General features: G+C 38.9%; 1 protein-coding gene across 1 annotated transcript; it reads right to left on the bottom strand.

The window, feature by feature from the left end:
- On the bottom strand, positions 1-25097 carry LOC101485305 (protocadherin Fat 4). Its single transcript, XM_004562258.3, has 30 exons — positions 25009-25097; positions 19911-19982; positions 18947-19110; positions 18411-18458; positions 18217-18306; positions 17961-18047; positions 17529-17636; positions 17332-17445; positions 16694-16787; positions 16485-16603; positions 16080-16253; positions 15827-15955; positions 15469-15624; positions 15014-15194; positions 14393-14526; positions 13291-14238; positions 12983-13108; positions 12227-12478; positions 10737-10835; positions 10389-10561; positions 7364-7515; positions 5740-6047; positions 3558-3668; positions 2668-2859; positions 2346-2443; positions 2103-2264; positions 1624-1812; positions 802-879; positions 682-718; positions 1-563 (listed from the first exon to the last, which is right to left on the bottom strand). Exons 1-30 carry the CDS (start codon positions 25082-25084, stop codon positions 483-485), a joined length of 4752 nt encoding a protein of 1583 aa, XP_004562315.2. The 5' UTR covers positions 25085-25097; the 3' UTR covers positions 1-482.
- Between the last annotated feature and the right edge of the window lie 1831 nt (positions 25098-26928).

The raw sequence follows: 26928 nt of genomic DNA on the forward strand, positions 1-26928 counted from the left end.
TAATAATCATTCTTGTAGTTTATTTCTGTACATCTTGTGCATACACCGAGTGCCTCTCAACTTTTATTCACTCTCATTTTCATTCATGTTCATTCATTAAAAAATAAAATATCAAGACAAGTGGAAAAATTAAATACATGTTCAGTTATTGTGTTTATGGCATAGGTGTCAAACTCTGGCCCGCAGCCTAATCACATTTGGCCCGCGAAGCCATACCAAATGACTATCAGAGCTGGCCTACTGGTATTATACAGCTAATATATATATTGTTTAGTATTAAGCTTTGCTTGTTCCATATTCAGTTTTCCAGCAAAACTTATTTGAGTCCATAAGAAAAGATTCATTCTTATATCTGGAGGAAGATTTTTTTTTCAATAAATATTGACTTTGTTCCAGTTTTGAATTTTGGCCCACTGTGTATTTGAGTTTGACACCCCTGGTTTATGGTGTTGATTCTTATGTCATGTAGAAACACTTTCAGCTCAGAAATGGTGGCTGCTGGTCATAGACTCAGACGACGGACTTGAAGGTCTGGAATCTGATGTGTCCCCTTTCCCTGGAACCTGTCAGGATAAACACATCAATCAATAAACTCATGTGAGCTTTTCTGTAACACAAATCACCGATCAGCAGCAGCTGAAGCAAACTGTGGTTTTTGGATTACATTTGGGTAAAATGTACCTGTTCAGAGGTGTGTGAAGGTTTTCGAGAACTATTTCTGAAATATAACAGGAAGTCAACATTTAAAAAATGCTTGACATACACAACTGTGATATAAAATTAATTTCTTAGACATCTTACATGGAACTCTCAGACTGTTTGTTCTTGGTAAGATGTTCTTTGTCTGAACTCTTCTGATGTTTCCCCTTCCTATGGAACCTGTCAGGATAAACACATAAATCAATCCCACTGTGAAGTTGCAGTAGAGGGCTTAATACATTCCAGTGATCCCAGAAGCTATGCTTTTGGGTGCAATTTCCCCCTGGGTAGGGGGGATCTTCAATATGATCTTTAAGGTGACGCAATATAGACTCAAAATTATTTGTACTATTTGCAGTTTGAACAGCTGTCGCAAAACAGTTATCAAACTCTACAAAGTACTGAAATAGTTCAGCTGATGCCAGGCAGAGAATTAAAAAAACCTCAACATAAGGTTAATTTATTCTATATATTCATACTTTTTTTTTTTAAATCACTGTGTGTCTTTTCTCCACTCCAAACCAGTTGAGGTCTGGCCTGGTATTGCTTGCATGTTAAAAGGGCGTTTTTCTTTCGCACTGTTGACAAGTGCTTGCTCATAGGAGGTCGTGTGAATGTTGGGGTTTCTTTCTAACGTTGTAGGGTTATTACCTTACAATATAAAGCACATTAGGGCGATTGTTGTTGTGACTTGGCAATATATGAATAAAACTGATTTGAATTGAATGATATACAAATTGTTTTGGTAAACTTTACCATTTTTAAAAACAACAGTATAGAAATAATGAGTTAAATTACAAATTTGAAGCGGCAGTATTTTCTTTTTTGTCCACTTGGACAATTATTGTCTGCTTTTGAGCCGAGAAAACAATTTAACCAATTTGAAGAAAATGTGTAGCAACAGTTGAAACACTGCAATCTCACCTGATGAGAAACGCAACAGCAAGAATCAATCCCAGGGTGCTCAGCCCAAACAGGACGCCCAGAGCAATGACCAGCGCCTGATTGGAGGTGGACCCTTGAGGGTCCACCATCTCAACATCAAAATGAAGCTCCTCCCCAAACAACTGAGACAGCTCTGCATTCACAGCATTTGATTGGCTCTGCAGTTTCCTGGTGGATCAGACAGCAAGAGGTCAAAAGAAATCTGTCACATGACCTTTTTACACAGTTCACCAAGGTGATCTTTCCCTGATTATATCTAAATATAGAAGTTAATTTTTATGAGACCAGGTTTAGATTTCAAACTGGTCAAAATGGTAGGTGCCTGTGGAAAATTACTCAAAATCAACATTACTCAGACTAATGAATTTCAGGCAAGTTTGCTAAAAACCAAAGCAAAACAATACTGAGTGTCTAACAGATGGGCCTGATGTAGAACACATTAGAAGTCAGTCTCTTACTTTATGACTGCTTCAGAGGAAACAACCTCCCCTCCATCTACAGCAAAGAAACGGACCAAAGTCCTCACAGAAACTCTCAGGTTTCGGGTGCCAGTGGATCCATCGTTAGCGCTGAACACCTGAACGATGTTCACAGTCCAGCCCAGAACTTTGCCCAAAGACCTGGGAGACACAAAAATCTATTAGAAGTAACAGAAGTGGATTATAGAAAGCAATCTTTAACACCAGCTAAACCTGTCTTACGTCGATAAATCTTCAACTTTCTTCTCCACAATGTTAGCAGGCTGATTAAGTGAGATGGTCACAACGTTGGAGCTGCTTGCACTTGCCTGAACCATCACCTGGGGGCAGAAGAGAGATTAATTTAACTTGGAATTTAACTTCTTATTAACCTGTTTTATTGAACAAAATAAACAAGAAGATGAATTAAAAGGAAATACTTTGTATTTATGCATATGAAAATCAGCTATCAGTTCTTTTTTGTGTAATTATTATTAATAAAGACTTTTGCCTTTATTTGTTGGAGCAGAGTGGACAGGAAAGCGGGGGGGTCTTAAACACTCACCTCCACTACAGCGGTAGCATGAAGATCGTGGGGATCAGTGGCCTTCACCTCCATTTTAGCTGTCTGTCCAGCCAGTTCTGTTGCTGAGATCACATAGACCAGACCTGAGGATGGGTTAATGTCAAAATAAGGACTTTCTGCTGTCAAACTGTAGACCAGCTGCCCCACATCTCCAACATCAGGATCTGAAGCCTGGAGGTAGAGAGCAAAAAAAGCACTTAAAACCTTTATGAACTAATGTAGTCGATTGTAGTTGATACTAATTTGTGAGCTACTGGATTAAACCAAAAGTCTAAAACTAAGTTATCCAAACTAGCTGCACATCAGTGAGTGACAGCAGTATAATGCTGCTTAATCATTTATGCTTCAGTTTTAACAATGTAATTTATTTAAATTTGTAATAATTGTCATTCTTTTGCAAATTGTTCTTTTTATATTCTAAGCACAGTTAGCCAATAATATTGCTGTATTTTCATTTAATACACAATAAAAGCTTAATACTCGTTCCACTTAGGAGAAACAGCTTTTAGTTTTATCTTTTTAACTTCACTAGATGTTTCTTGTCGCTGTGTTTACTGGCAGTGCACACGTCACACTGACTGATTTAGTGTTTTCATTGGTGATTACTCAGCCAGGACACTTGACATACTGGAAGATGTAGGAAGTGTTTCTGTGAATGCTTTTCTCTGATTCCTGGTGATGTGGTGTGTTTCATTGCTACTCACAGACACATTAACCATGAACAGATTACTGAGTGGATTTCAGTTCAAAGTACATTGCATGATAGCAGATGCCTTTTATGTAAACATAAAATCAAAGGAGGCAAACATTCGCAGAACCATTATATTATTTCCAGACAGATGGAAACTGAAAAAGTTGGGTGTGTTTACCTTCACTTGGATGACGGGAGTTTTATAGGGGGCGATGCTGAATACAGAGGCACTATAAACCTCTGGGGGAAACTGTGGTGACTCGTTCACATCCTTCACCTGAACTCTAACCTGAGACAGAAAGAAACATTGAAGAGAATTTCTGTGCAATGCTTAAAGCATTTCAATGTCACATTCCTCTAGTTTGTAAAATGATTAGACGGCAATGAGAGTCTTTGGCTATCTTAATGCTTAGGTAACCTTGCCTAGAGCTTAAAAACAAGGCGATAAGTAAAGCATGATTTGAATGACTGTAGGTATTTGACCTTACAATTGCATTATGGACTACTTTAATATCTGTGTACATAATGCCATACCCACCGGGACTGTACTTTGTTTCTCTAACAATAAACTGTGGATCACTCATAATATCAAGGCTGCCCTTAAGCAGAAAAGGAGAATCAAGTCCACGCTCAAGTGAGGAATCAAGGAAGAAATGAAGGTTGTAAAGAGATCGCTGAGGAGAGGGGGAGGGGAAAACACCTTCAATCTCGGGCTTTAAGAAACAGAATTTTCTGTTGCTTGTTTGGATTACGGTGAGTAAACTCAGATAAGGCAGATTCATCATCTGCCGGGTCTGCTCCCAGTGCAGCAACTACTGCCACAACCATCATCATCTTGGCATTCTAGTGACTGCCCATCCCACCTTAACTCCTTTCACACTTATCCACTACATTGCCTGTGTGCTGCCCCTGACCTCCAGTACATAGCTGAGTATATCAGCATAACTGAGTATATCTTTTCCTATTGCTTTGAACACTATCATACCCACAATCATGGCAGGAGTACAAAGATGTGGACCATCACCTCACCACATGAATTCTGGACTACCTTACCAACAGGCCTCAGTACATATAGATCGAGAATTGTGTTGGTGATGGGCTCCCCGGCAGTATAGATGACCAACAAGCAGAAGTCCTGGATCCGTTTCTTTTCACTATATGCACCGGATACTTCTACAACTCGGCTAACTGCTTTTGAGTCTCTGATGACTCATTTGTTGGCCATGTCCCCCATGGGTATAACAAGGACTTTTGCAGGCGCCAAACATCCTCCACTTTCAGAAGAAACCATCCATGGAACGGATATTGAGATCATGGACTCATAAGTACATGGTTATTAACGACTAACACAAATGCCATCTACAGAAACAGCTGGTATCTCCTACTGAGACTTGGGTGTTTTGGAGTGCAGGTATAGCTCCTATGACTCTGTGGTGGCATCAGCCATCTCTTATGGTGTAGTCTGCTGGGGCAGCAGTAGCTCTGCTGGGGACAGAAAGAAACTAAACAGTTTGATCAAGAAGGCCAGCTCTATGCTGGGATAACCTCTTGATTCAATGGAAACAGTGAGCAACAGGAGAACAGTAGCTAAGCTACCATCCTTGTTAGAGAACACCTCCCACCTCATGCAGCACTAAGAAGCTCCTTCAGTGACAGGTTGCCGTACCCAGGAGAGATTTTGGATGCCTTTTTTTTCCAGAGTCTACTATGTCTAACAGAAATGAACATGAGGATACACACATGGTCTGTACATATCTCAATGTGCAACACTGTCCACTGCACTATGAAGCATTTAGTTTTTGCTAGACTTCTCTCTCTCTCTCCCATCAACTGTATTTTGTATCATATCTGTGTATATACATATGCACAGATATACAGAACCAAACAAAAAACAAAACTCTGCAATACAGTACTACAGTATTGTTTTGGTATAGTATTATTGTAGTTAGGTTATGCTGTATGTATTTATCCCTGCTGTGTTCACTCTGCTACTGTAATAATAAATTTCCTGACTTTGAGACTAATCTCATGTTAATAACACTACAAGTAAACTCAAAGGATTACTTTACAATTAATTAATTAAAATTTAAAATACAAGGACACGTATTTGGTCATGCTTGGATTGCCAAGGAGCTCTAGTAACACTTCATGAAAACTTTATGCTAGTCTGTTGTAGACACACCAGATCACATTTGCTGTGCCATCTTGACATACCTTCTATCTAATTCTGTTCCCTTCCTCTGTTCCTCTGCAATCAGTGAATTTTATGAAGCGCCTTGAGGCGACTTATGTTGTGATTTGGCGCTATATAAATAAAATTGAATTGAATTGAAATAGCTCATTTTTGTTAAAGTCAATACCGTCGTCATTGCTGATGTAGGTGGATTCCGTGTGTCCACAACCTCCACTTCCAAGAAGTACCATTCCTGCTGTTCTTTGTCGAGCTGTGCTTTGGTGAAGATAGCTCCACTGAGGTTTATGGAGAACAGGTCTTTGTGTGTATTCAGCGAATACGTGACATTGTAAAGGTTGCTTCCTGAGGAGGCAGTGACCTTGCCTACCAAAACCCCTGCTTCCTGGTTCTCAGGCAGGCTGAAGTTATAGGAGGAGCTCAGGAAGGCCACAGTCTCAGTCAGACTGGAAATGTGTAGATTCACCACAACACGAGCTGCAGGGAAATTATAGCACAGAATGCTCATGGGTTAAACTCCCACACAGGTGAAGCTAATTTTTTAAATGCATCGAACAGGATCTTCACATGAACAATTAATTTGTTAATTTTTAGAAACTTAACGGTCCATACAAAATTTAGGATTTCTTAGTACATACTGAAATTTCTGTCGATTTTTTTGTGTAATTCGTAGCTGAGTCGAATAATTTTCCATGCTATAGAAATAAAACTGAACTGAACTGAATTGGTTAACATTGTGAAAAGATGCTTTTAAAGTCAAATCATGTTAACTTCCAATAAATCATTATTTATTAATTTATTCCTAATCCTGATCAAGCAGTGACTGGAACTGAAGACTAATAAAATATAGCATTATGTCTAAACATACGTTTTTCAAATGTGTCCAGTGTTTGAGTTATTCATAAACATTTTTACACATTTCTACATACTGCAGATGACACCTATGAGAAGATATTAACCAAGGAACCAGTTTACCCTGCCAGGGATAAGCTTATTGTGTCCCCACCCCCAGAGTGGAGGCACAATTAGCTGAGAAGGGAGCTCAAGGAAGAGCGTCTGTTTGCCCCCTTTGCTCATGGAGCCTGGCTGGGTGCAGCCTTAGAGGAGTCATGGGCCTGCCCTTCTGTAATTCCACCAATAGCACGAGGCACCATAGGGGTCAGGTGCTATGTGTGTTAGGCAGCAGTCAAGGGTGGTCCAATCCACCCTTGACAGACTACTGGGTCACCTACTTAATGGTTTTAATGGAATCTCCTACCATTACTATGCAGATAACACAGAGTTACACTTTTCTGTCAAGCCCAACAACCTCAACAGCCTTTGATACCACTGCCTTTGTAAATACAGATGTTGCTCTATAGACAATCCTACACTCAGGAATCCTGCTCATGTTGGTCACTTTATTTCACTCATACTGTAAACTTTAAAGCTGCTACATTGGTCACTTTAAACCACTTCAAGGTCACTTTAAATGTCAATTGTAAATTGTAACGTTAGACTGTTATCTCTTCATGTCAACTTCCTTTTTTTCACAGTCTGTTTTTGAAGATGAATTTTCCGCAAAAACACAACTCTAGATTGTTTATGCCTCACATTTTCCCCATGCAGGGCTGTAACATTTCAGTTTTACTTCTTTCCTTTCCTATCAATCTGTTCCCAATACAAAGCAGGAATGCATTTATTTCTAAACTTGGGAAGGTTAAAATGCATGCATACTATGATGTTATGGTTTACAGTTAAATCAAAAAATAAAGCTCAAATAACCAAATGATGCCAAGAGCCGTTAGACTGACCCGTGGTGCTCAAAGGGGGCTGGCCGTGGTCTGTGGCCACAGCTGTCAGCACCAGTGCGGTATCTTCTGTTAAATCAGCAAATTTAGAGGTCAAAGTCACATTCCCAGTCTGGGTGTTTAGGTCCAAGTATGGAGAACCTTCTCCAGAGAAACTAAAACAGCAAAAATGAAAAAAATACATTTAAGGAACCTTAATAAATACTCCTGCTACAACAACATACAACAACACTAAACTATCTTGGAATATGTTTAATCCATGCATTTTAATAGATAAAAAAATTAAATACAAACAAACAAACAAAAAAATATTCACGTACACAATGACTCTTCCGCCTATACAATACTATAGAAAAAAAATACATGCTTCCCTCAGCTGAAAACAAGAACATGCTGGATCTACTTAATTCAACTGTGGACTTTGGTTGCACACATATGTTTTGCTGTGGCTATGGATGCTGTGCCCTGCCCACCGGGAGCAGCATGACAGTTAGGGCAGGAGTGCTGGACGTGTGGGTGGCCAGGAAACATTTGCCAAGAATGTCCACTCGTGGAAGCTGCGCAGATGATGTGCACCACCAGCCTTCTGACACCCTCACCCAGCCCAGGAGAAACATACAGAAGTATGTATGCCTGTGCTGTGCTCAGTTGTTACCTCGAAGTCATCAGACACCAACTCTGGGGAAGAAGAAATGGTGGGGCCTTCACGTGAGAGCCCACTGGCTCCGGTGATTTGCTCCACAAAAGATTTCCCACAAGAGCAGTGATGACAGTCTGAGCTCAGCCTTTCAGCAAGTGATCAAAGTTGATGTAGCACTGAAATTTCTGTATTTTGTAATGAGTGACAGTTTATATTGAGTGAGTCATGAGTAGGGATGGGTATCGTTTAGGTTTTATCCGATACCGGTGCCAAATCGGTACTTTTGAAACGGTGCCGGTGCTCAAACGGTGCTCGAACCGGTGCTTAAAGAATGGAGAACACAAAATTGGTCCAAAAACCTCTCATATTCAGCTGGTTTTATGTAAAAAGATAACAATGTTAGCCTTTTCTGCAGCTATGGGGCATATATGGTATCACTCTTGGCTGGAAGCAGTGCTTAAACAATGGAAAAAATACAAACTTTGTCCAAAAACCTCTCATGTTTAGCTGTTTCCCTCTTTTTCTTTGGTCATTTTAGCCTTTTTGGCCAGGGTGAAGGGAGCATCTGCCATCAAACAAGAAGACAGCCGCATCTAACTACAACGCTGTTTGCTAGTTCACCTTACATGCATTAATGTAATAACGTGGTTAGCCTACTCAGCGTAAATTACACGCGAACAACAGAGAAGAACGGCTGCTGCTGCCATCAAATACGGTGCATTTCTCGGCTTTTAAAAAAAACGCTATGCGTCGCCAGGTGTTTCATCGGATTTGAGGTGTTACCTCCTTTGACAGTATCAGCTTAAAGCACTTGTTGCTGCTGAGTTTGCATATTTTGCTGTGAAGTACAGCCAGACTTTTGACCGCTTCGCCTTGGACATTTTTAATCTGTAGCTCTGCTCTAACAGAACGTACGTACCTGGCCCCGCCTACTATCCTCGGAAACGTAAAATGATTGGCTAGAAGTGTATCACAGCTCAGGAAAAAAAAAGCACAGAAATAAAGCACCGAAATGTGCACTGCTTTTCGGTCTGGTTACTACCGTTTATGTCAGAACCGGTGCCATCATGGCACCGGACACCGGTACCCATCCCTAGTCATGAGACTCATACACAGGAAGAGCACGCCTAGTTGTTGGTGCCTAAAAGCAGGCGGGAATTTATTTTCCAGGCTATTTTCCATTTACTCCAGAGTTATGATAAAAATCTGGAGTAAATCATTGCCCAATTTTAGTAGCTGGACATCTGAGGGGATGTGCGCCAGTGTTGCGCAGGTTGTCACGGGAGAATTTGTTCCAGGCCCAGGAATGTCAGCAGTGACTTTACAACATTTACAACTCAGACAGTTTTCACTGGGAGATAAATTGCTCTTAGCCCTGCGTCAGATTTGTGACCAAATCAAGCAAGCCACACAAATCATATCACCTGAGCCTCCTGAAAGCATAAAGACAGGCTGAATCCATCTCTGGCGAACCGATTTAAGGAAAGAAAGAAGTTGGGGCCAGAAGTGCCAAGTTTAGCTTCCATCCTCACTCCATTGTGACAACCATCTCACACAGGCTCAGAGAGCAGATGTTGCTGCATTGCAACAACGTTTTGGAGATGTGTTTCTCACCTGCCCGGTCTTTCCACTCACATAGAGCACCATTTTGAAACATGCCCTGGCGTGACGATGCAGTCACTGCATTGCAGTGACTGCAATGTGAATGTTGGAAAGCAGAAACTGCGAGAAATTGCGTCAAAACCCTGTTCAATAAAACGCAACAGCATTCACTTTGGTGGTACCAGGTCTTTACTACACAGACAATTAAACCTATACTTAGAGCTGGATCAGGTAACCCTGAACTCTGCCATTGCAGAGTTGCTAGAATGTTGGGAGACTTTTCTATGATGCACTGAGCATTCCTCCTCTCCTCTTTTCACTCACGATGCATTTACATGCTTCTACCTCATGTCATTAACTTTTAACTCCTCTCTCCCATAGTATGATTTTTTGTCCTTGTCTTCCTATGTAGCAGATGGTTGCACCTCCTTGAATGTGTTCTTTACACCATAACCAGGTGCTTGCTTATCAGGGATTGCCTGATTGTTTGAGTGTTTTTTCTCTAATATTGTAGAGTCGTTTTTGTTGAGAAGTAGAATGATATAAGGAAACCAGAATCAAACAGAAAAGTCAGAATCATAAAGATAGGAGTTCGTTTAAAAACAGCCCAAAAAAGAATAACACTCGTAGTATTTATAGTTTGTAATGTATTATCGTGTTACAAAAAAACATAATTGCAGAGTCCCTGAAATTTCCCAAAGCCTTCCAACTTTCAATTTGTTACATAATGAAGGTGAAATGACTTTGCAGTCACATTCCAAAAGCGTCCTGTCCATCTGAACTGACCTGTAGGTGACGAGAGAATTGTTCCCGGTGTCTCTGTCAGTAGCAGACAGCGTGAGCAAAAGCTTTCCTTCCTCTGCGTCTTTCAGCAGGATGGTGCTGACGTAGTCGCTGGAACTGAAAACGGGGTTGTTGTCGTTCAGGTCAGCTAGGCTCACTCTGATCGAGGTGAAGTTCTGGTGTTCAAAGTCCAAAGTTCAATTACAATAGTAATTGTCAAGTACAACTTAAGAGTGCCTTTCTGATGTGAAAATACTCAACTGGACCAAAAGTAGACCTAATTTTGTAAAATACAAGAACTTTTTTGGAATGTTGGCTGTTTCAGGGTCTGTAAGCATTTTCTGTAGTTACCTCTCTTGGAGGATTGCCTTTGTCTAAAGCCGTCACAGTCAGGTCATATGTTTCCCTGCTCTCCCGATCCAAAGGACCAATAGCCAGCAATGTCCCATCCTGTAACACAACACATGAAACTGCAACACACATCCAACATAATTATACTATACCTACAACATAACTACAACCAGCCCAAGAGCACTCACATAATAGTGAAACAATCATTTTGCCCCTCTTTAGGACAGATTTTTCCATCCAATCCTAAAATATGCAGCACTGCGAACAATGTCTATACTGTAACTTTTGTTGCTGCTTCCCAATACAGTGCATTGTAGAGCCCACAACTACTGTAATTGATTAATTAATTAAGGCCCTATTATACATTTCTATTGTGAGTATGACTTTCCTTATTTTCTGTCATATACACTAAAATAAAACCAAATAAAAATAAAATAAAGGAAAACTTTTTCAATCAGAGTAGGATATTGATCTGGTCAGTTAAGTAGCAAAGGGGATTGTTAATCATTTTCAGCTGCTTTGGTGTTAACAGAATTATCATCAGGTGCTTTAGAGGAGCAACAAGGAGAGAAGCCCCCAAAACATGAATGAATGGTTTTACAGGTGGGGGACACTGACCTTTTGTCCCTCAACATATTTTCTGACTGTTTTTTCACTGGGTTTACATTCAGCTTGTATCAGTAGCATGGCAGTGTGAGGTGATTCTTGGACTCTACGGAGGTTGCACAGGTATTACCACTCCTCCAGGATGGCACATCAACATGTGTCATTGACAGAAGGTTTGCTGTGTCTCATAAAGTCTCAGTAATATGGTGGAGATTCCAGGTCACAGGCAGTTACTCTACATAAGTGGAAAGGGCCATAGAAGGTCTTAATCCATCAGCTGGACTAGTATCTGCTCCTTTGTGCAAAGAGGAACAGGATGAGCACTGTCAGTCCTACAAAATTACCTCCTTCAGGCCAGTGCTATGAATGTCTCTGAGCAAACAATCAGAAACAGACTTCATTAGGGTGGACTGAGGGCCCAACATTATCTAATGGGCCCTGTACTCACTGTCTGGCACTGTCTGTGGAGCCTGATCAGAATTTGCCATAGAATTGGCAGGTCCACCACTTGTACCCTGCTGAAAGCAAATTCACCCTGAGCCTAACAAGAAAGGGTATGGAGAAGCATGGATAACGCCATGCTAGCCAACGGCATACCTGTCTGTGGAGGTGTATCCATGGATATGTGATGTGTTTTAAGCGTTCCTTTATTTGTTTTTCTTTCTTTTTTTAGAAGTTTATGTCCTCTTATACTGCATACTAAATAAGGCTCATTTTGTGCCAAAGGTTCAGACTTCAGATTGCGCTAATACAAATGAACAGAATTAATATGTGTGTGGCAATATATAACATCATGTCAGGTAAAGCAGTCGCTATAATAGACAAAAAGTGGAATTCTGGCATGTTGGAAAATGTTCCCAGCTGTTTTTTCCCTTTTGCCTCACCTCTCTGAATCTAAAGACTGGGTGGGGGGAGATAAGGGAGAGGGTGACCTCTCCATTTAGCCCAAGGTCTGCGTCTGTGGGTGTGATAGTAAAAATTTCTCCTGGGCTTTCCACTGAGTAATCGCCTTCAATGATCATCAGTGGGTCAGGAATGCTTGGGAATTGTGGAGAATTGTCATTGTAATCAAGGATTGTGATATTCAGCTGAGCCGTGGAACTCAGACCATCAGTCACCTGATCCACTGCGACAACCTGAATAGAGACACAGAAAACACAGAAAGTTACTGAAACCTCCCCCACAGGATTCTACTAACTTTAGCTCTTAGACACCAAGTTACTTTTTTTAACCAAAAAACATAAAATTTAGCCTGGGCACATAGTATTTGTTCCCTTTAACTTATTATTATTGTTATTTTTGCTTTTTAACATTGCACAAATTAACTACAGTAAAGTTATATTTTTACACATAAAAAGAAAATGGAAAGAGGACTGAATAATGAAAAAATTAGAAAACTATTGCTGAACTGATTCTGTGCCTCTCGTTCTTCTATTCCCAATGTAATAATTTCAAAAATGGTTCAGTGGCTCACCATTGGGTTATAAGTATTTAAGTTTTAAAAACAGAAAATATTTGATGTGTGTATACGTTAATACATGGCAATCTAAGAATGCCATGTATTAATTACGTTTTAAACAATAGTGCAAGACAATATAATATCACAATTTTCAGTATCGATACATATGTTGTATATTTACCTGTAACAAATAGCTGTCTTTTGTCTCTCTGTCCAAGGCTACATCTCTTCTCAGTGAGACGACTCCCTGCTTATTGATCTCAAAAGTGTCATTGTTGTAAAGGAAGTAGCCATTGGAGAAGCCACCCTAAAAAGGAAGGTAGTTATGTTAAATAAGACGTCTTCATAACCAAAGGTAATTATTAAGAACAAATCAGGTGCATATACTGATATATCAGTACAACTGTGGAAAAACACTTTGGTCTTTTTGCACAGTAGACCAAATAAGAACCAAAACTTATCATAGCTGGACCCGGTCATGTAACTCACCTCATCCTTGTCAGTAACTTCCAGCACCAGGATGGATGCACCACCGGGCAGGTTCTCATAGATGAGTATGTGATTGATTTCCTTACTGAACTCAGGTGGGTTATTATTCACGTCCTTTATCTTCACCACCACTGAGCCATTCCCATTTAAAGAGGGTGTTCCCCCATCAGTTGCCTGAACCTTTAGGGTATACATATTTGCCTCACTGTAGTCCAGAGGCTGGGCCAGTCGCAGGATCCCAGTGGATGACTCCAAATCAAAAACAGCAGGGTCTGATGAAGGGCTTTGCTGGAAAATGCTGTACGTAACTATTCCATTTACACTTTCATCAGGATCTAGAGCTGATAAGGTGAGCAAGCTTGCACCCACTGACTCTGTTTCTAAGATTTCAACCTGATACTCAGCCACTGAGAACTTTGGTGCGTTATCGTTGATGTCAGATACTTGTACCGTCAGAGTGGCTGTGGCTGACCTGGCTGGACGACCCTGATCTTCAGCCACCACCAGCAGGCTGTATTCTGCCTTGGTCTCCCTGTCAAGTGCGCCGGCCAAACTGACCATCCCAGACACAGGATCAATAGAAAAGCTCCCTTCTCCTCCTCTCAGTGAATATCTGATCTCCTTGTTGAAGCCACTGTCTTTGTCTGTAGCTGGAACTGCAGTAACATTGAATCCTACCTCTGCATCCTCCAGAACAGATTTGGTGACTGAGCTGGAGGCAAAAACTGGACTGTTGTCATTGATGTCAGTGACTTGGACCTCAACCACGGCGCTGTCACTGGTTGTTCCGTCAGTGATGGTAATTTCTACTGAGTAGTTTTGAGGGCCTTCGTCATGGTCAAGCTTAACCTTGGTGGTGAATTCACCACTGTTGGAGATTTCGAATTTGTCACCTTCTGTTGTAACTAAAAACTCTGGAATAGCTGGAGGTACTGCAAGGAAGTGAACCTGAAAGAAATACAGAATTGACAAAATCCTACTATGACATTTAAAGTTAACTATAGCAACAACAGTGAGTAGCTAAATGTAACTTGGCATTTGACACAGGAACATTTGGATGATAAAAACACTGGTTTGCACACAAATTCACTGGGAAACATACCTTAAGAACTGCAACTCCTGGCTCCTGCTCCTCCTCTATGGTAAAATGGTAAAGTTTTTGTAAAAACTGAGGTTTTGAATCACCAGGAGCAAAAATATTCACTTGTGCTGAGGAGGAGCGAGGTATGACGCCACCTAGAGGACAGATGAAGAAGAATATTATGCTACTTTAATGATGGCAGGCATTAAGAGGTCAGCTGGTCTACTTTAAGATTATGTAACAGTAGTTACTTCCATCTTAAAGTTACTCAGGTGACAGAACTGACTGTAAAATGCCTTGTTGAAAGCAATGAAGTTCTGTGAAAAATATGAATTAGTCATATGAGATTAAAAACCTTGGCACATGCAAGGTAACAATGTTATGATGCTAAAGTGGATTGATTGCTATGACATTACACTTAGGCATAGCAACTAAGAAAGCAGGCGGTGAAGTTGTGCACATATGCTGCAGTTGTGCTGCATACATGCCAAATAATCACAGTGTGTAAGTTATGATTTAGTGAATGTCAGAATAAGTGATTCTGAAATTGAATAACCTATTCTGGCAAGCCATGTCCGCAACCACAACAACCTCAACAATATTAACAACAACAATAATAAGAATAATAATAAAAAAATCTACCATCTTTTGCTGTTACATAGAGAGGGAACTCCAAAATCTGGTTTTCCTGCAGGGGAATGGTTTTAGCTAGTGTAATTTCTCCGGTGTTTTCATCGATTGTGAAGTATCCTTTACTGTTCCCAAAGTCAATAGAGTATTTAATCTGCCCATTTGCATCGACATCTGGATCTTCTGCCCTAACCTTGGAGTCACATAATACAAATCACAGTTTAAATGTCACGGAAATTAAAAAACAAAACACAAGATGATAACAGCAAAAACAAAAAACAATATCTTTGGATGATATGCATAAAATATGATTTAGTAATGCCATGAGAAAGTTATTATCTTTTTTAGTTGTAAAAAATATTTTTCTGAGTTGGTATGATTGAATGCAATGCAAGCAAAAGAGTAAATTGAAGTGATTAAAAAAATACACATGCAGTTATATGTCTTATTGAGAAGAACTCACTAACCTGGACCAGCAACAATCCCTCTGTTTGATTTGCAAACACTTTTCCCTCATACACGCCGCTGGTGAATTTAGGAATGTTGTCGTTTTCATCCAGAAGAGTCACAGTAACTTGTGCTGTTGCAACATTGTTGGGTTCATGTTGCTCTCTTGCTTCTACCTTTAAAATTAGTACGAAGAACAAAGTTGAGATGAAAGTTGGGACAAACTTTACTCTTTGAAAAACACAGTTTTTCTCCCACGTTTCAATTATTTTAATCTGTTTAAAACTGAATGGCTCAAAATGAGTTTTCAAGTTTTTTTTAAACATGAATTAAGACCCAGTATATACTGACAGTTGTTTTATCTTAAATCTAAATGACCTGAAATGTGATTGTTTCAGTGGTCTCTCGGTCGAGAGCTGTAGAGTTTTTCACTCTGACTGTCCCATCAGAGCTGATAGAGAAAGGAGCAGACTCTGGGATGATCCTCATGGTTCCCACAAACCCTCCCTAGGAGTGAATATGAAAATGAAGAGAGTGAATGAAAATATACATGCAGTTTTTATATATTATTAACAGCATCAACTGACAGAATATATCTCGAAATCATATGTGTATTGTAACTGTAGACTACCTGGTCGAGATCAGTGACAGGAGCTTTGAACAGAACAGCATCAACAGGCGAGTTTTCCACAAGTGTCACAGAGTAGCTGGGTTCATCAAACCCTGGAGCATTATCATTAACATCCTCTACAGTGACAGACACTACTGTCTCAGTTGTCTTCATACTGTCGTCTGTTTGGGCTGCCTGAAGAGTATTAAAGCAGAGCGATATTTAGATTTAGATAACGAATAGCAGTGTTTGTTCATATGGGCCACGTTCTTAACTTTTGTGCAAATTCTATATGTAACACAAGTGAAAATTGTGTGTTTAAAAAAAAGTGTGTTAAATTTTGATGAGCCTTCAGCTAAGACTGAACCATTTTGACACAACAGACCTTTTTACTCTTAATGAATGCATAGATTAAAATGTCAGTACCTTGATGCTGATAGAGATCATGCTGCTGTTCATTTCCTCTCTATCGAAGGCAGCAATCACAGACAAAACTCCACTGGAGGGGTCAATGTTGAAGTTTCTTTGATATTTGTCTGGAGAAACTAAACAAACATAAATAATTTAGAGGTTTTCACAGGTTTAATGTCGTATTAGTAAAACAAAAAACTGAACACATTTTTTTAAGCATTTACCAGCACTGATGGTATAAGTTAAAGTCATGTTGATCCCAATATCTCCATCTTGTGCCTTTATTGTCTCTGGTTGAATGGTATGGAATAATCCAAGCTGAAGTACACAACACACACGAGAGTTACATTCTGTATTTCAAAGCTGCCGCAGTGACGTTTCCAGAGCGTTGCTTGCGTTTTACTCTATAACAGCTAGGATGGGCCCCAAATAACTAACAGATTTTGACATGTTTAATTTAAAAAGTGAAGATATGTAAATGAAATCTGATTTGTGATGTTAGTCTAGATGTTTTGAAAATTTAAGGAAAAAGAAGAAAAAAAGAAGAAGAAAATTCTGGACTTCTGGCTGGTTTTGGCTGAGTTTATCCTCTCAGAAAGCATCAGCATTTCTGAATCTTGTTCATGTTTGTTTTTTTTGTCTTTGTATAGTTTTATTTGCATTTACTACTGCACTGTGTTCATCATGTAAACATGGCTATAAAATCAAATCAAATCTGTTTGTAAAAAAAAACCCCATGTCTTGTAGACATGAAATTCAGAAGGAACATAAAACATATTGGAAAAAACAAAATTTCCAGAATTAATATTTAAAGACTGTGATTAAAACACTACGTGTACAGAATTAAAATTTTGAGACTTACTTGGTTCTCTGAAATAAAGGCCTGGTACAGACTGTGGCTGAAATAGGGATTCAAGTTATCAAAGTCCTCTACATTAATCACCACCGAGGCTGTGTCATTCAATCCTCCGTTATCCTGCAGCGAAGGATAGTAAGACTATAATCATATAGATGTTCTTGATTGAAGTAGTTCAGTTGCTCGAAATAATTTTAACTCACCTTGGCCGTTACAGTAAAGTGGTAGTTTTGGACTGCGTTGTAGTTCAAACGTCTTTTCAACATAAACGCCCCTGAGTCAGTAACTTCAAAGTCTTCTGTGGCTGGTGTCTTATGAAAAAGCAACAAAAGCCCAAAACATCATCACCATGTTGTTATTGTTACTTTTTATAATGACAGATTAAATACAGACACGTTACCGACGACCAGTATGAATTACCTTATGTGAAAGCTTAATTATTTATATAATTTTCACTAACATTTGCATTAAAAATGTTTCTTTTTTACATAGAAAAATGCACAAAAAAAGAAACACAAAAATTAGTGAAGAGCTTTATTCTCAGCTAACACTGAAGTGACAAGTAAATAGAACTGCACGTTACTTAAGAAACACATACTCTCACTAGCTTTTCAAGAAATTTTAAATGTGTTTACAATGGAATATGTCACTCTGTTGTTTTGTGAGGTGGCGTCTGCATCCACAGCTGTCACTCGAATAACCTCAGCATTCAGATTAAGTGTCTGAAAGAAGAAAAAGTTAAATCATATACAGCCAGAGAAAAACACGTTTTGTAGTTCCATCCTATCCTTCTTAATTTTCCTCTTAAGTACAGGTGTGATTCTCACATTTATAGAAATGTATCATGCAACTGGTCTACATTCCATTTTTTAACAGATTTTAGTGGCTAACCTCAGAGACATCTTTGGAGTACAGTTTCTTTTCAAATATCGGAGCGTTGTCATTGAGATCTATGATTTTCAGTGTCCGAGTGTTATTGTACTGTAAAATAAAAAATGAAATAAAATAATTTGACATATTTCATTTGTAATGTATATTTGTAATGCATAAATATTGAAACTTTGCAACCACAGAATATCACCCACCTTAATATTACCATCACACATGACAGAATAATACAGGGTGGTAGGACTCTGTAAGACAGGAACACAGTGGATTACCTTCAAATGAGTCATTTATGTTTAAACTAAACCGAACAGCATAAAAAAAAAAAAAAAGATAATGAAATCTAATAAAAACTGCAGCTGATTATAATAAAATGTTGCATAATTGTAGAATTTCTTAAGTGTTGCCCATTGTGTGTGCAGCAGAATTTCACTTGGATGTTTTGATGTGTAAGACTATATGCTGCTGTGGTTATTTAGTGCACTGATTTACATATTTTTTTTTTACATATGTTTTTGGCATTTTATTACAAAAGGCTCCCATTAAGTTTTTAAAGGGTTTAGTATATTGGTCTTCAGCTGCAATGGGAAGATACTGTATTGCAATCAATAGGAGTATGCTTGCAGATCTTTAATTTGGCAGTTACTGAAAATGTTTCCTTTTCTTTTGATGTTTAAAATAAGCTGTATTTATAATACATATGGAATTTCTGGGAAATAGGTTTGCCCAAACTTACAGACATCGGAGCATCTGCATCTAGAGGTTTCTTGGTGCGAACAACTGCAAAGCTGTCCCCAGGTGTGAAACTCAGCTCCAGAAACTCAAGGTGGGGAAGAAAGACATAGTCCACTAACTTCACACTGGTTCCTGGCACGATACCATCTATCCTCTCCACATCCCCTGCAGCATCATGGAGAATTATGAAGAATACAAGATAAACACTAAATGTGTAAGTATGGATAGTTTTCCAGACCAGGAGAAAAAAAACATTGTATTTCTTGTTTCTTTCATGCCATAGTCTTCCTGTCACAATCCTGGGTGTGTGACGCAGTGTGTGTGCTTTCCGGTTAATGTTATATTCTTCAGTATACTTCCTGGTTCTGTTTCCTTGCCTCCCCTGAGGGAGTCTGCCATGTCTCTTGTGAATTTAAGTTCTGTCTCCGTGTTTATTCATCTGTTTCCCAGTCGTGTCTCTCACTTCCTCTGTCCCCTATGTTCACTCAGTCTGTGTCTTATAGTGTGTCTCCTGTTTCCTGTTTTACTTGGACAGTCTCGTGTCCTGTGTTATTGTTTTTTGTTTTGCTTCCTACCTCTCTCATCGTGTTAGATCTGTTCCAGCTGTGTTTCCCTCCTGTTTCTCATCCTATCGTTACCTCCCTAGTTCTCTGGTCCAGTCTTAGTTTTGCAGTTTCTTAGGTTTAGTTCTTTGTTTCTAGTTTTTGCGTTTTTGGTTAATAATACTTGTACTTGTACATGTTTTAATATTTTTGATACAGGAATAAAACTGCCTCCCTCATTTCACTCCTTTTTTGGGTCCTCACCCAGCCTGCCACACAGTGCATCCTTGACACTTGTATTACTACCATCACGCATTTATTCATTTCATACCAGACTAAATGATTGTTGGCACAGGAATATACTATGTTTGATTATTGTGTTATTAAAAAATTATAAAGTAAAGATGAAAGAAGACACTTTACCTGAATATCCTTCATTGACTTCACCTATATTTTTAGAAGGAGTCACCGCTTCACAATTTATGGTTGAAGAACCTTCAGAAACAAAACCGATGAATTAGCACCGAGTGAACAGATTATCGATATTACATAAAAACACTATTTCTAACAGCTGATATGCAGATGTAACTGGGCATGTCCATTTCACTGAGATTTCTTTTCCATTTTGTTTGTTTTGTTTTGCTTTGTTTACATTCTGATACCAGGCTTTTCTTTTATCTGTGGTTCCTTCTGTGCTAAAATGATTTGCCAATATTGTTATTTAACACTTTCTTCTCTCTGATGGTGTTAACTTCTAATCTCTTACAAGGTACCATGCATTGTTTTAAAAGGCACCACCGGTGCTGCTGCAGTAATATTTCAGATATGGACAATGGTTGTATTTTCTTTGCCTGACACCCTCCTGATTTTCAGTTTGGTTTGGCTCCTTGGATTTACTGCACTTACTCTGTCTTCCTTTTGATATGAACACTTTTGGTTGTAGTGATGCAATTTCCGGCTCTTTTTAGAGAACCGGCTCTTTCGGCTCCCAACCGGCTCTTCAGGTTGTTTTGTTGCTTTAATTAATTTATTATTAACAACAATATAAAATTATGCACAAAAGGAATTACTAATGTAAAAAAAACATGTTTTAATTTATATATGTTTATATATAAATATATGCGGTGGCCCCTAGAGACAAAGAACCTCCCAAACACATTTCTAGCATTAACTGAACTTCAAAACAGAGCTACCTAGATCACTTAAATTACACAATTGAAAGCATATGCGCATTGTTTGTGTATTTATACACAAGCACTCATATATATTTAAATAAAAAAAAAAAATGTTCATTTACCTGTTACTACCACACACCAAATCTGGTCGTTGGTACTTCCTGGCTTGTGTAGCCACTAGGTAACAAAAGCTCAACACTGCCCTTACCATCCTGGAGCACTTCTGTTGTGTTTTGTACGTGTTTTGGAGTTTGTACGTGTTTTGGAGTTTGTACGTGTTTTGGAGTTTGTAGTGCTTTGTCTGTAGGGGCCACCGTAAATATACTTTTATTTATTCACTCCACATAAAATGTAATAAATAAATCATATAATACAAAAATCAACTATTCACATTTCAACTTTTAACTATTTAAATTTTCAGCTGTTTCCTTTTACAAATTTAAAGTGAAAACAACACAAAACACTGCAAAACACAACACAATTAAATATAAATTATAATATGAAAACAAAAAGAAGATGCACATTCTCTGTCATATGGGCCCGCATGAATCCGCACTTTCCGAATCCTTTATCATCTGCAACCGAAAATAGTTGTGGATGATTACTATACCTTTCTAATGTGACGTTGTTGTCCCTGCTCTCTTTCTCTCTCTGTGCTACTGCGAGTGTAACTACCGCCCCTCCCCCCTCTGCCCAGCGTAAAGCACAAGGCTCGCGTGCAGAGTGAAGCGGGAAAAAAAGTGCGAGAGAGAGGGTGAGAGAAAGAAAAAAAAAACAAAACACGTGACTGCTCGCGATAAGGAGCCGGCTCGCGTCGTTCACGTCAAAGAGCCGGCTCTAAGAGCCATTTCGTTCGCGAACGACCCATCACTACTAAGAGCTGTTTCGTTCACGACTGACACATCACTAGCTGTATGACAAGGTGTTTAATCATTCCTCCATTTCAATCACAAAAGCTTTTGCTATGGCTGTTTAGGATATGTGCCACAAGTTAGCTTGTGGGAGACATGTTTGTGAAAACACCAACTGTAGAACTCCATAATGATTTAGTTTGTCAATTGACTCTTCACATTATATTTCCATTATATTCCCATGTATAGTGACTTTATGTTACCAATTAAAATTCATACACTCATGATGACCAAGTGGAAATTTCTATTTCCATGACATCATGACTATTAGAACAGGGCACATTGCTCCTGATATCAGCAAAGGGCCAAGGTTTAACGTACAAACCCCACCCTTTGTACGTGCTGTATGAGGTTTAATCATCATTATAAAGGTTTTTAGTTCCTTCAGTAAATAAATAAATCTCACATTTAATATTTAACAAATATTATAAAATAACTATATAATTTGATATAATTTGAGGGCATGTAACTGTAATTTTAATAGTATGAACATAATATTTTGCGTGATTTTATTAGCTATGATAAAGTTATTTAACCAAAAAGTAGTTGATTTGGAATAGAGCAGGTGGAAAATTTTGTCAGATTTGATTGATTTCAGTGGGGATAGGCCAGTAGATAGATGAATGTGAGTGCCAATTATCTGTTTGTGATTAGCCCTGGTGACCTGTCCAGGGTGTTTGTACACTGCATCTCACCCTAAGACAGCTGGGATAGGAGCCAAACTCCCCCCCCCCCCGCGCCACATATCCGGAACAGCGGAACGGAATGGATGGAATAGTGACTGATATTATGTGAAATCCTCCTTGTTCAAAGTTAATCTTTCACTTACCTGGAAAAAAAATATTTACAGTCGGGCAAAAAAGTATTTAGTCAGCCACCGATTGTGCAAGTTCCCCCACTTAAAATGATGACAGAGGTCAGTAATTTGCACCAGAGGTACACTTCAACTGTGAGAGACAGAATGTGAAAAAAAAATCCATGAATTCTCATGGTAGGATTTGTAAAGAATTTATTCGTAAATTAGGGTGGAAAATAAGTATTTGGTCACCTCAAACATGGAAAATCTCTGGCTCTCACAGACCTGTAACGTCTTCTGTAAGACGCTTTTCTGTCCCCCACTCGTTACCTGTATGAATGGCACCTGTTTGAACTCATCATCTGTATAAAAGACACCTGTCCACAGCCTCAAACAGTCAGACTCCAAACTCCGCCATGGCCAAGACTAAAGAGCTTTCGAAGGACACCAGGAAAAGTATTGTAGACCTTCACCAGACTGGGAAGAGTGAATCTACAATAGGCAAGCAGCTTGGTGTGAAAAAATCAACTGTGGGAGCAATCATCAGAAAATGGAAGACATACAAGACCACTGATAATCTCCCTCGAGCTGGGGCTCCACGCAAGAGCTCATCCCGTGGGGTCAAAATGATCATGAGAACGGTGAGCAAAGATCCCAGAACCACACGGGGGGACCTGGTGAATGACCTGCAGAGAGCTGGGACCAAAGTAACAAAGGTCACCATCAGTAACACACTACAACGGCAGGGAATCAAATCCCGCAGTGCCAGACGTGTTCCGCTGCTGAAGCCAGTGCATGTCCAGGCCCGTCTGAAGTTTGCCAGAGAGCACATGGATGATACAGCAGAGGATTGGGAGAATGTCATGTGGTCAGATGAAACCAAAGTAGAACTTTTTGGTATAAACTCAACTCGTCGTGTTTGGAGGACGAAGAATACTGAGTTGCATCCCAAGAACACCATACCTACTGTGAAGCATGGGGGTGGAAACATCATGCTATGGGGCTGTTTTTCTGCCAAGGGGACAGGACGACTGATCCGTGTTAAGGACAGAATGAATGGGGCCATGTATCGTGAGATTTTGAGCCAAAACCTCCTTCCATCAGTGAGAACTTTGAAGATGAAACGAGGCTGGGTCTTCCAACATGACAATGATCCAAAACACACCGCCCGGGCAACAAAGGAGTGGCTCCGTAAGAAGCATTTGAAAGTCCTGGAGTGGCCTAGCCAGTCTCCAGACCTCAACCCCATAGAAAATCTGTGGCGGGAGTTGAAAGTCCGTGTTGCTCGGCGACAGCCCCAAAACATCACTGCTCTCGAGAAGATCTGCATGGAGGAATGGGCCAAAATACCAGCTACTGTGTGTGCAAACCTGGTAAAGACCTATAGTAAACGTTTGACCTCTGTTATTGCCAACAAAGGTTATGTTACAAAGTACTGAGTTGTATTTTTGTTATTGACCAAATACTTATTTTCCACCCTGATTTACAAATAAATTCTTTACAAATCCTACCATGTGAATTCATGGATTTTTTTTTTTTTTTTTCACATTCTGTCTCTCACAGTTGAAGTGTACCGCTGGTGCAAATTACTGACCTGTGTCATCATTTTAGGTGGGGGAACTTGCACAATCGGTGGCTGACTAAATACTTTTTTGCCCCTCTAGGCCTGGAGTTCGAGACCCCTGTCTCACCCTTGAAGAGGAAGGGGGCCTCCTGGGGGAAGCTGCAGCTTGTAATTAAACCCATTTCAAAGACACTCATCAAGTGCTTGTGTTTTATTAAACAAACTTCCATGACACAAACAAGACACACTGACAGGGAAAAATCTGTGAATAATTTACTCCAACACAAAACTGCAAAATCTGTTAGTAGCCTACTCCGGTCCTAATATCACGTTCATGGTTTTAGACAACAAACATAAAAGAAACAAACAAACAATCCAACAAAAAACAAATACTATTAATAACAAAATATACATATGAAAAATAAAAGCACTTAATTAGAATCGATCCTTACTGCTAAATTAAGCTTAATGTTGTTAGTTATATTGGATCCAAATGCTACTTCAGTTCCCACAAACAAACAAGAACTGAGGCACCAGTGAGAGTTAAAAATAGTCTAGATTTTTTTTTTATGGGCATTAAAATGATCAATGTAGCTTTTCTCTCACACACTACAACACAATCTTGTCTAAACTGGACTTTGAAACACAAATACTGAAATGTGAAATGAGTTTGAAATCAAGCATTATCAGCACAATTTGACATTGCTATAGTCTAAGCAGAAATAAAAAGCTTTATGGTACATTTAGTATGGGGTAGAAAAAGGTGTCACCTATGGATTACTCACTGCATAGCCTGATACCCTGCAGGACTTAATGATAGCTCAAAATGTTTACTATTAATCCAGGTATCCCATTGTCAGAATTTATCATCTATAACTACACAAATACCATGTATTTCTGTTTGATTTTTGTAACTATTGGAAAAACCGATTAATGATTCCATTATCAGTATAATGTAATATATGTATATAGTAAAAATAAGATATTCAGCATAGACTGAAAACAATCATCATCATTTTTCCAGCTGTTTATGGTACAAAATAACATTCTTTCCATCTATTCAGGCTGCACTCACCTATTGGACTTCCAGTGATGACACAAACAAAAATGGATAGAATGAGGACCACACAAATCTTATTCAACGTGTCCATGTCGGCACAGTTGTTCTTCCCCAAACCTGAAAACCGACACTGAATTGAACACATGAACAACAGGTGTTAAGAGGAACCTGCTGTTTACCTCGCCCTCTTTTGTCCCCAGTAATATTATTTTATGGCAGGTTGTAAAGGGTTATAGGTTTTATTGATAGTGGATCAGGCCAAAGTACGAGTTTCATTTCTCCTTATCAACAGTGCAAAGGAATAACATTTTACTTCCTTTGTTGTTATACAGCCAAACTAGATTCAACTTATATGAGAAGGAGTTGAGAGAAATGTTTGGTATTTGGTGAACTGTGTTGTGATCAAAATCAGTTTAACATGGCATTAATTAACATATAATGACACTAAATAATGCAATAAAAGTAAGTCATATTAAAAGGTCCATTTAAACATTTCTTTTTCAAACTTAACATGGTTGAAACGGAATTGCTTAAAACACAAATATTAGACAAGTGTATTCACTGGGCAGGTGTATTTTATTTTACATACATTAACTAATTATGAGTTTCTGCTTTTGTCACCGTCCTGGATTGTTGACCTGTTGTTTTAATTTCTGTAAAGTTTATGGTTCTTTGAGTTTTGTATTTCAGGTTTGCTTTTTACTTTCATTGTAGGTAATATTTAAGTCCTTGTGTCATGGTCCTGGGTCTACATGACACCTTGGATTTTCAATTGATTTTACCTACCTCTGTTTCTTGTAGTCTGTTTTCAAGTTTTAGTTACTCAGCGTGTATTTTTCTGTTTTGTTACTTCCTGTTTTATTTTGGTACTCTGTTATCTCTTGTGCCTTATATTTAGTTTTACTCCCTCACAATCCCTATCTTGTTAGTTTGATTCTGTTCACCTGTGACTTGTGTACTCTTTATGTAATCCATCCCCTGAAGTGAGTGAGTTTGTGTTTGGTTCTGTTTGTCTGTCTGTTTGATAGCATTCTAGGGTCTACAGTTTTCAAGATATCATTTTCAAATTTTATGTGATGGTAGATACCAATAACAGCTTGAGCTGAAGCAATTACAGGCTGACATCAGCGAAAACATCGTAAAGCATCAAAGTTTTAGTACAGCCCTTGCCCTTCCGTGTGAGTTGAGCTCAAGAACCATATCCTTGAGGGATATGGGATATAGGAGAACATCATCAGCGTATAAACAAAATTTCATGTTCTGTTAAATTAATTCCTTTTATGGTAGAGTTTTGATGAATTGCAGGTTCAATGAAAATGGAAAAAAAGGACAGAGAAAGTGAACATCCCTGCCTTGTACCTCCTTGTAAGATGAAGTTCTTTGAGGTCAAGAATGTCATGTATAAAATAGTTTAAACGAGTTTATGAATGAATCTCCAATTTAAATGTATTTAATATCAAGGACAGGAATGACAAATTTACTTTATCAAATGCTTTTTCTGCATTTAAAGTTATAATGGCTGAATTTTTATGACGTATTGAAACCATTAAATTAAAAGATCTATGTGTTTGATCAGGGTGAAATAGGAAAGAGATGACTTTCTCAATTCTGATTTTTTTTGTTTTTTTCAATATTTTATTTTAATTTTTTCAGCATAGAAAACCCCATCGCCGAACAAATACTGCTCGGCGCTGAGATGATAGGACAAGAAATAGCACAATAATAATAATCAATAGAGAAAGACAAAAAAAAAACAAAGAAAAGAAAGAAAACATTAAAATTAGAAACTACCAGTATCCATGATGAATTAAATGTCATGAATATGTAATAAACAGGGAAATTGCAGTGCCATGGTACATGTTTAGGCAGCACGGTGGCACGGTGGTTAGCACTGTTGCCGCACAGCAAGAAGGTCCTGAGTTCAATTCCAACATC

The sequence above is a fragment of the Maylandia zebra genome, linkage group LG6 (assembly GCF_041146795.1).
Source record: "Maylandia zebra isolate NMK-2024a linkage group LG6, Mzebra_GT3a, whole genome shotgun sequence".
NCBI lineage: Eukaryota > Metazoa > Chordata > Actinopteri > Cichliformes > Cichlidae > Maylandia > Maylandia zebra.